At 33.9% G+C, this 10,675-nt stretch overlaps 1 protein-coding gene across 1 annotated transcript in view; it reads left to right on the top strand.

The window, feature by feature from the left end:
• Positions 1–879: 879 nt before the first annotated feature.
• The window catches only part of LOC133192293 (telomerase protein component 1-like), a 43,775-nt gene continuing 33,979 nt past the window's right edge, over positions 880–10,675 (top strand). The window contains exons 1-11 of the mRNA XM_061328310.1: positions 880–950; positions 1,398–2,209; positions 3,692–3,826; positions 4,023–4,184; positions 6,853–6,949; positions 7,364–7,611; positions 8,156–8,292; positions 8,661–8,818; positions 9,056–9,165; positions 9,740–9,830; positions 10,417–10,585. Coding sequence (XP_061184294.1) covers positions 899–950; positions 1,398–2,209; positions 3,692–3,826; positions 4,023–4,184; positions 6,853–6,949; positions 7,364–7,611; positions 8,156–8,292; positions 8,661–8,818; positions 9,056–9,165; positions 9,740–9,830; positions 10,417–10,585 — 2,171 coding nt within the window. The 5' untranslated portion in view covers positions 880–898. The remainder of the gene's footprint in view (positions 951–1,397; positions 2,210–3,691; positions 3,827–4,022; positions 4,185–6,852; positions 6,950–7,363; positions 7,612–8,155; positions 8,293–8,660; positions 8,819–9,055; positions 9,166–9,739; positions 9,831–10,416; positions 10,586–10,675) is intronic.

The raw sequence follows: 10,675 nt of genomic DNA, 5'->3' as shown, positions 1-10,675 counted from the left end.
TGTTGTCGTTAGTAACAAGCCAATTTCCGAGTAGAAAGTGAAAGTAGAATCCAAAAATACAATGAAATTTTCAGAAATTGTACTAATTTACATTTATTCTTAATTCAAACTTATCCAAAATATCAAATGATGAAAATAATATATTGACTACCATCTTTACAGTATATATTTCGGGTTAAAAATTTAAGCGATTTTGAGCTTGCTCTCTGCCCCAATGCGAGAAAGGAAATTGAAAGTAGAGTTTGTACCGGAAGTATTGCAAAACTTTGAGTAAGTATTGAATAAAGATTTGATCGACTCGCCTGTCTCGGATGCTCAATTTGAAGATATGAAAACACCGGTATTTATTTTATTTTACGTTTTGCACTTATTATTTTATAAGTTTGTTCTGATTAAGAGAAATAGTGACAAAAGTGCAAATAGATGCATGCAAATACTGCAAAGTTGAATAAGACATGAAAAAAAAACTTAGTCACTTTTCTCAAGAAATTAGCCGTGTAGTGATTTAAGTATGTCAATTATTTTTGAGTATCGTCTGCAAGAAGAATTAGTTACTCTTTTCTCTATGACTATCAGGAAATGCAAATACTTTGCAAAGTAATATTTTCCTGTTTCAGCATGTAGGATATAAATAGCCATGACATTCAACATTGTTGTACAGATTTCAACATCATTGCACCATGTGAACATCATAAGGAAAAAGAATGAAATCTTTTTGTTTAAAGCAAATCCCAATCAGATCTTATGGATATGGAATTCTGAGTGTATAGGTTCTGTAACATCTCTGCTGTAAATTATTCTGTGTAAAGAGTATAATGATTTTATTTCTTGCAGAATGTAAGTAATTTGACCAATTCTTAAGAGCTAATGATTGGATTGGGACTCTAAGTTCTGAGTCATGGACACATCAGGGAAGTCTCTTTTGTCCAAGTGGTCACTGAAAGACACTGGTAAGAAATCTAATCATCATCATCATGTTAAAATTCTACATTTTATCTATAGTGTCAAAATGCAACAAAAAATGTAAAATCAAACCAATGTTGTGTCCTCCGATGAATTATTGTGTATTGTTGATGAAAGCACATAGGAAAATTAAGCTTGCATGCATACTGCTGTAAATAAAAGAAAATTCAAAAATCAGTTGGTATTGAGAAAAAAATAATACAGTGGGATAGAGATGATTAAAGGACCTGAAGGATAAAAATTCCTTTAAAAGATAACAAATAATGCAGGAATTATAAAATTTTCTGGAAGAGTTACATATTCAACGTCTGTAAAAATGTGACACAATTTACAGTATATATAAATACATATATACACATGAAAAGCAGCTAGCTAGCCAATGGTTTTGGTATGCTCTGGTCTCCATAATTATGGGGATGAATTGTCTTTTGCAGGTATAAAATCTAGCTTAATAAGCACAAGTTTACAGAGCAATGTGTCAGCTGGCTTAAGTTCAGGCTTAGAAAGCAAGCTATCAACTGGACCACCTGGAGGAGATAGTTTGTCCACTACCAGAAAGAGGAAACCACTCACCAGTAAATCTTCCATCAAAGACAAGAAACCATTAGTGGAAAAACCACATCTCAAAAGCTCTCTGTTGGGATCCTCGTCTCTGTTAACAAGTGGAAGCCTGAAGAGCTCTCTACTGGGTTCATCTTCATTGAGTTCTAAGACTCCTCCACCCGGACGCAGCCATAATGTGATACCACAGTCAAGACCATTAAGTAGTTCTCTTCTAGGAAATACAGCCCCCTCTAGGCTCCTGTCTGGGTATACATCCTCAGCCATTTCGTCTACTTTAAGTACTGGTATGTCCCAGCATGGGCAGGATGGATACTCAACCAGTCAGAAAGTGTCTGCCTTGTCACATGCTTCCGTTTCGACCAGTCAGCAACCAGTAAGAGGAGTGTCTCTAAAGTCCAACATTTTATTGACCTCAGGTAAGCTGTCAACAGGTCACTTTGACACAAAACCTACAGGCACCAAAGAAAAATCAGGTCAATCACAAATGAAACAGAAGTCAAAGAAACGAGCCGCAGAAGAAAGATTTGAATTCGATAAATATAAGGCCAAGGCCCCTCGTTATGATCTTGGGAAGGTAATTCCAGAAGAAAAAGGAGTAGAGGTGCCAAAGTTTGTGAATCCAAGCAAGGATCCCAGTCTGAACAGACCAGCTATTCCAATGCATGATGTCAATGGCTTAAAGGTAAAAAAAAAAAAGAAATAACTTGGAATATGTAACCAACAAATAGCAGCTCTAAAATAGATCTGTATGTACAGGGTGTTTCAGAAAACATGCAACCATTTACTTTCCTCACTTTATTTATATGCAGACAGAAACATATGAAAGTTTTATATAAAATTATGCTAAAAAGGCCAAAGTTTTTATTAATAACAAAAATTTAGAAAAAAATTACCATTTGAATTAATTATGACGTCATATTTGACATCACTGAAAAAACAGATAATTTCATTCTTAATATGGAATTTAATAAAAAGCAATTATCAGGAGTTCCGATTCTGCTTTATCAGAGCATGTCACCAGTTCCTGTGATTAGGACAATGTAAATAAGGTTTACAGAATGCAAAGAACTTACTAATAGTAATATAAAGTGGAAGTTGTATAATTAAATCTGTAAAATTTTGCAGCTAATTGAAGAGGTAATGCATGATCAAAGAAATTTAAAGAAAAAAATGAAGAAAAAGACAGTTAGAACACATGAAAACATTTAGAATGTTAAAAAGAGGCATTGTTCCAGAGACTCACGTGAAATCCTTTTGTAAAATAACTGAGTTTGGGAACAAATTGAGCAAGTCAAGTGTAGATCAGATGCTGAAATATGTTTTGAATCTTAAACCTTGGACTTGTTAGAACAAATGTTTGGAGGATCATTCAACTCTTTCAAATCCATTAAATTTGGTCTCCATGCACACTCACCTGACTTAACATCCCTTGACTTTTATCTGTGGGGATATTTAAAGGTCAAAGTTTTTAAAATACACCCCCCCCCCAAAAAAAAAAACAAACAAACAAACAAATGAACTCAAAATGGTTCGAAAAATGAGACCTGATTCATTACCAAGAGACTCTCTGCAATAGTAATGAAAACTTTCTTGCATCGGATAGATTTAATATTCATTCAGCAAAAATGACGCCATTTAGAACATATTTTGTAACTAAGTGAAATTTTACAAGTTTCTTTTTTCTTTTGTAATTCATTATCTGTATGCCATATTAACTTTATTTTCATAAGAATAAATTTTGAAATTGTGACTATTAATTTGATATGTTGGTGCATGGTTTTGGTTGAAAAACCAGTAAAATTTAATCAATCAAAATGGTTGCATGTTTTCTGAAACACCCTGTATAGAGTTTAGCATACATCTTCACAATTTTCTGTGAAAAGAAATTGGCATCATGACCATATGATTACCATTATCACTGTTTTATGAACATGATTACAACTGACATTCTTTTATCCTGTACAGGGTGATACTGTGCAGATAGAAAATCAAATAAAGTAACATTATAATGATTTATATTTGGGGATTAAAAACTATTGTGTTTTAAGGAGTTTCCATTTCAACCATCTTTGCTCTCAGCTAGATTTTTCTCCATTACTTTGTTGTAGCCAGGTATACAGTTTATCTGTGTTCTCTATACCTGGCTTTCACTATTTCTCTATAGCTGGCTCTTATCAATGCTGTGAGTGGATCCCTGATTTGTCAGCCAGACTTCTCCAAGAGCAATGACCTCACCAGGAGAGCCCTGTCTGAGATGTCAGAGAGGGTCGTGGCCTATGACCCAGAGTTCATTCTCAAGGTACATTGTGAAAATATCAATTTTTAGATTTATATACTTTTTAAAATGAATTACTTATAAATCAAATAATCATTTTTACCCTCAATTTAGAAATTTGATAAAATTACAATTATTTTATAGTACAGTGCTTGGATTTGTGTATATAATCTTGTAGAGGAAAAAAACCTAATCTTGTATCATGTCTGCATATTTATAGGTTGCTTTGTACACAAGAAAGGAACTAAACATCAGAACAACAGCAAACTTCCTTCTGGCTCTCTGCTCAAATGTAGAGGTCTGTCGGCCATATCTAAAGAAGTACTACTGTGCTTCCATCCAGCTCCCATCTGACTGGATAGAGGTGGCAGAGATATATCAGGTAAGTGTGACTTAATAGAGATGGTAAAACTGTATCCAGTCAGGATAGAGGTGGCAAAATTGTATCCAGTCAGGATAGAGGTGACAGAGATATATCAGGTAAGTGTGACTTAATAGAGGTGGTAAAATTGTATCCAGTCAGGATAGAGGTGGCAGAGATATATCAGGTAAGTGTGACTTAACAGAGGTGGTAAAATTGTATCCAGTCAGGATAGAGGTGGCAGAGATTTATCAGGTAAGTGTGACTTAACAGAGGTGGTAAAATTGTATCCAGTCAGGATAGAGGTGGCAGAGATATATCAGGTAAGTGTGACTTAACAGAGGTGGTAAAATTGTATCCAGTCAGGATAGAGGTGGCAGAGATATATCAGGTAAGTGTGACTTAATAGAGGTGGCAAAACTGTATCCAGTCAGGATAGAGGTGGCAAAATTATATCCAGTCAGGATAGAGGTGGCAGAGATTTATCAGGTAAGTGTGAATTAACAGAGGTGGCAAAATTGTATCCAGTCAGGATAGAGGTGACAGAGTTTTATCAGGTAAGTGTGACTTAACAGAGGTGGTAAAACTGTATCCAGTCAGGATAGAGGTGGCAGAGAATCATCATATACATGTAAGTCTGTTTTGATGGGGATAGTAGAGATGTAAGTTGAGTGTATGGGTCTTGATAGAGGTGGCTATTGTCTTCCAGTTTAGTCTACTAGAATGAGGTGGCATAATAAATTAAAAACTAGGCTTTTTGATATCAAAGACCATTGCTTCTTCAATAAAAATGGAATTCAAAAATTTTCATATCTTGTGATTGGTCATCTTTGAAATTACATTGTAAAAAATCCCTCTGATTCTACACATAAGTACTCTGAGGTTAATATTCAAAGGATCCTCTTTGAAAACTTCTGTATAATCTTTGGAGATTAGGTCTGTTGAAAATTTGATGGGCACTAATTGTGCTCCTTTATTAGCAGACCTGGTTTTATATTCCAATGAAGCAGAATTTATTCAAAAACTTCGGCATGAGAAGAAAACACTTCCTGTGGCCTTCAACTCAACATTCACATATATTGACAACATTTTATCAATTAACAATAGTTACTTCCATTCATATGTTGACTCGATATATCCAGCAAGTGAACTCGATAAAAAAGACACCACAGAGTCTGCCACATCTGTTTCTTATTTGGATGTTTTACAGACTATGGACAATGAAGGCAAACTAACAATTAAACAGTGAAACAAACGAGATGACTTCAGCTTTTCCATTGTCAACTTTCCTAATTTATGTAGTAATATTCCACTGTCACCTGCATATGCTGTGTATGTCTCCCAACTTATTCAATACTCAAGAGCATGCTCTGAGTATGATCAATTTGAAAACCAAGCAGGCTACTGAACATAAGTTGATGTTAAAGGGATTACAACAACCTCGTTTAAAGTCAGCATTTCGTAAATTTTATGGTTCAACTGTTACAATGACCTTGTTAGCAAATACAACCAATCATTGCGTCTTATTTTGACAGACACATTTTATACCAATTGTTAGCCCTTTGTTTTTATACTAACAGTAAATTTGACTCCAGATTATTCCATCTACCTGGTCAATATGTAGGGCTTATGACAGGTGTGACTGGTCAACAGGGGATGCTTACTCCTTCTAGGCACCTGATCCTTTCTCTGGAATTTCCAGAGATCCATGTTTCATGCCCTGTTTACAGATTTGTAGTGTTTGTAGGTTTTTTTGAGGTCTATCTCTGTTCGCTATCTTTACCTTTTTCATGTATCAGATGAGTGGGAATAGATAGATATATCAGTGGCAGAGATCTTATCACTGAATATGCAAAAAAAAAAGAGCTGGCAGATAACCCTCTTCTCCAGTTATTTTATTTTAAATAAATTTACCTGCTGTAAAATTTAAATATGCAGCAAAGCTTTATCTCTGATGTCATAAGTTAACATTTTCTTTAGGGCTTTCTAAGATAACAGTGTCAGCCCATTCAAAGTGATGGGCATTGAACATGTTGTATTAAGGACCCTCTATACACCAGTGCAAAATGTTTTTTAGACATTGAGAAAATTATATTGTATATAGGGGTAAATTTTGAGCTTAACTATATAATTTTCAATATATGGTACATGGCATTTACCCCCAGGAAAAATGTTCAAAGACAACAAAATATCAATGAACAGAAATCACTGTTGTTTACTTCAGTGGATAAAATATATGCAAATGAAGTGTTCAGTTAATTTATCTTGGCCTTTTAAATTGTTAAGAATGCTTGAATTGATTACAAATTGAGAAATACACTGTAGATTTCAATTTATTTGAATTTAGATCTAAAGGTAGATCACTCTAACTGCAGAAAAATACCACAGAATCAGAACTCTTTAGTGTGCAGTGTATAGAGGGTTCTTAATCGAAGCATTAAATAATGATACATTTAAATGGGTACTTTATATTGAAGTAATGCTAGTAATGTGTAATGCCAAAAAATCTGCATTACATGTAATGGTAATTAATGTCATGCATTTCTAAAAACTACTGTAAAGCTGGCAATGACATTACAATGCATTCATGTATACTCATTTTCTTAAACTGAAATTGAATTCAAAATGGACATGGAAATCATTTTTAAGATTAATCTTTTTTAAATGTTGATGATTTGTTTTGTGGCAGGCCTTCCATGACAGAAATTTGTCCCACGGCTCTCTGCCAGCAGCCCTACGTAAAGCCATGATCATGAAGTTCCCCGAGTTTGACCAGTATCAGTTAGGTAAGGCATCTACAATAAATGACCAATATGTACTTAACACAATTAAAAACTTTCATAGATGTGTTAACTATTGTTGGGTACCAGAGATGCTTTTTTAATCAAATTGAAAAAAATCAAATACAGTAAAATCAAGCTTATATTAAAAGTGAAAGCAAGATGGATTTCCTTCCCTGAAGATTTAAAACATATCAGTTATAATGTTAATAATGAATCAGAATTGTTCATTTCTGTGAATTTCATAAAAGCATGTTTTAGTGTATACTGAAAAAAATCCAGTAACATACACACTCATTTTATGATTCTGTTTGAAATGATTGAAAATTGAGTTATGGCCAAATACAGAAAATCCAAAACAATTGTGGTTAGGGTATAAAAAAACACAACAATGAAGTCATGTTTGTTACAATATTGTAGCAAAATACAACAAGGAAAGCTCTATGAAGAAAAAGAAGAAAAAAGAGAAGAAGGAAGCCTCTTCAGTCAGAGGTCGCGGAGGGCATGCTGGGGTCAGAGGACGGGGAGGTCGTGGTGGGGTCAGAGGCCGGGGAGGGTATGGTGCATTTAGAGGTGGAGGAGCCAGTAATGTGTCAACCAATCAGAGAGACAGGTGGGATTCCGATAGCGATGAGGAAAGTGATGAAGGAGAAAATATCCATCGTCAGGTTAGATATATTAGTAAATAGTTTTCTTAGTATGCTTATATTTAATGTTGATAAATTTAAATTTAGATTATAAATAGTTAATCAGTCCGAGATGTTCTCTTTTATATAGCATAAAATTACTCCCAAATATTTAAGGAGTGAATAACGTACAATTTTACAATCCAATAATGCCTTAATTTTTCTCATGCATGCCATTCGTAGTGTTAGAAGTCTACAAATAAAATAATTCCCAAGATTTCAAGAACTCAGGCTTCATATTAGAGGGCAGATTTCCGTAAGATAATAGAATTATTTTTACAGCTGAGTGACATGGTTTATTTTTACAGCTGAGTGATGTGGTCTATGATTCTAAGATAATAGAATTATTTTTACAGCTGAGTGATGTGGTCTATGATTCTAAGATAATAGAATTATTTTTACAGCTGAGTGACATGGTTTATTTTTACAGCTGAGTGATGTGGTCTATGATTCTAAGATAATAGAATTATTTTTACAGCTGAGTGATGTGGTCTATGATTCTAAGATAATAGAATTATTTTTACAGCTGAGTGACGTGGTTTATGATGAAGAAGATCACACACAGGAGGAGATGGAGAAAATCAAATTCTCCATTAAACAATTGATCCGTAAACTTCACATCATCGAACCAGTGGACCATGTCATGTCCATAATCGGCAAAAAGTCAGTATATGATATCCATGCCATTAGTGTTGTAAATACAATATTTGGAAAGTCATTACAGTTTTTTGAACAGCTTGGCAGATATGCTGTATAATAATATATTGTACTAATTAAGTTTTTAATTCACAAAAGGATACCTTGTTACCATATTACAAGTAATTCCTAAGGATATCGAATTAGTGCATTTAGAATGCAATATGCTTCACTCGTAAGAATGGCTATAAAGATGATCAAAATAGCTCTAGTAAAAACAATTCTTGTTAACAAAATCTGAAAAACAACCTTTCAGAAAGAAAGTTATTGAAATTCAAACTCCCTGATCTAGGTTAGTTTTCAGATTTTTTTTTTGAAGTTGACCTTTGTTTTAGATACCCAGACACCCTAGAGGCATTTTACAAATCTCGACTCCCTGGGGAATGGGATCAGGATAGAGCTGGGAAGAGGATGAAGCTTCCCGTTCCTGAGACATGGGAAACACAGGTGTCCCTCAAAGGGAACAAAGCCTCTACTTGGGAGGATCTCATTGGTTAGTTATTATCTCAGCTACTGATTTCATTGGACGATAATTATCATTTCTTCTGATTTCATTGGACAATAATTATCATTTCTTCTGATTTCATTGGTCATTTATTATCTTAATGCTGATGAGCAGTTTAATTTCTTACCAGAATCTCTCTTCAGTACATATATGTATTATTGTATTTAATATTTGTAGCAAAAAATAAATACTTCACATTTCAATAAGCAATTTTTTATTTAACAGATCACAAAAAGCTGCCATTTATGGCTATGTTGAGGAACTTAAGGAATCTGATCAAAGCTGGAATTTCCCAGAAACACCATCAGCAGGTTCTCCGTAGACTCACTGATGAGGTATAGTGTGTGTTACTTAATGTTATGGTATCAAATATCAAGCTGAAGGGGTAAGAGGAGGGAGGGACATAAGGATGAAAAATTTCTTTGTCCGTCTGTTGATCTATTTATTTGAAGTTGCTTCCAGTGGAAAATAGAGGAAAAATCTCTTCTAAAAAACCCACTTGTAAGATAATAAATAAATTTTCTCTAAAACCTGCAACATACATGTAAAAGAGTAAATTTTTAGACGGTCATATTATACCCATCGGATAGGGCAAAATTTTAAAACAATTATGTTCAACTAGAATGTATAATGAAAATATCAATATGTATTTTGATATTAGAATTAAGTGAGGTATGCAGCCTAAAGAGGGATAAAAGCTATAAAGATTTAATCTGTGCTTTGAGGTCAAGGTCAGAACAATTAATTATAAAGACTAAGATGACACAAAAGATTTTCTTTGAAGTTTTACTTATATGTGATTTTGCAATTTTTTCTCAAACACTGAAGAAAGCAACACATTCCTGACACATCAGGTGATTTTGTATTCTATGTACTGCCTGGTATTCACTTAATTAATTTTTATTTCAGAGACAAGTTGCCAATAGCAAGCAGTTTCCCTTCCGTTTCTTTTCTGCCTATGAAGTTCTAAGTGGACTTGAAAAGGAATATGAAACAACTCGTATGTATATATTTGATGACCCATAATGTACCATATATATGATTAAATCTGTGGATTTTTTTTTCAGTCGATTGTCAAATAACAAAACTGTTTATAGGTTAGTAGGTAATATACTTTTGCCTTGTACATGTGCATGTACATTATATGTACGTGTAGCCTCAAAGAGTAAATGTTTGTTAATTGTTTCACAAAGAAATATTTAAATGCATATATTGACTAAAAGGTATATGAAAAATGAAGCGAAAAAAATTCTGGGAGAGTTGCAATCGGATCATTTTTTAATTCTGCCCCAAAGATTCAATTGCGATTTCTTTTCATGATGGTGTTGATATGAGTGATTATTATGCTTGAATTGAAATGAGGGAATATTACAGGATGTGGATTTGGTAGAATGAATTCACTGCTAAATTCAGTAGAAGACTTCTCATAAAAAACAAAAAAAAAACAAAAACAAAACAAACAAACACACCCACCACCAAAAGATTACTATGAACTAACGCAGTTATTCTTATATAATACAAGTCATTATGTACTTTGAGACTGTTTTTGTTTATTAGAATCTCGAGATACTGATTTATAATTTTAGAGAGGAAGCTTGTGGAGCAGGCTGAGATGGAAGCCTCCGGTATCTCTGGGTCTCGAGCCCCTGTGAGGAGAGGAAGAGGAAGGGGTCGGGGCCGGGGACGTGGGGGGAAAGGAGAAAATTGGTGGATTGAAAAGAAAAATAAAGAAAAGGAAGAAAAAAAGAAACCAAAGTAATAGTTTACTCAAAGAATTCTAATTCATGTTACTCTAAGCAATGTCATTTAAGTGGGACATTTAGTTTGAACAAAAATAAGTAAAAC

The sequence above is a fragment of the Saccostrea echinata genome, unplaced genomic scaffold (genome assembly GCF_033153115.1).
Source record: "Saccostrea echinata isolate AGI-Se365-2 ecotype Australia unplaced genomic scaffold, CSIRO_AGI_Sech_v1 ptg000001l, whole genome shotgun sequence".
Taxonomy (NCBI): domain Eukaryota; kingdom Metazoa; phylum Mollusca; class Bivalvia; order Ostreida; family Ostreidae; genus Saccostrea; species Saccostrea echinata.
Note: the sequence above shows the minus strand (reverse complement) of the source record. Positions and strands in the feature narration are given on the sequence as shown.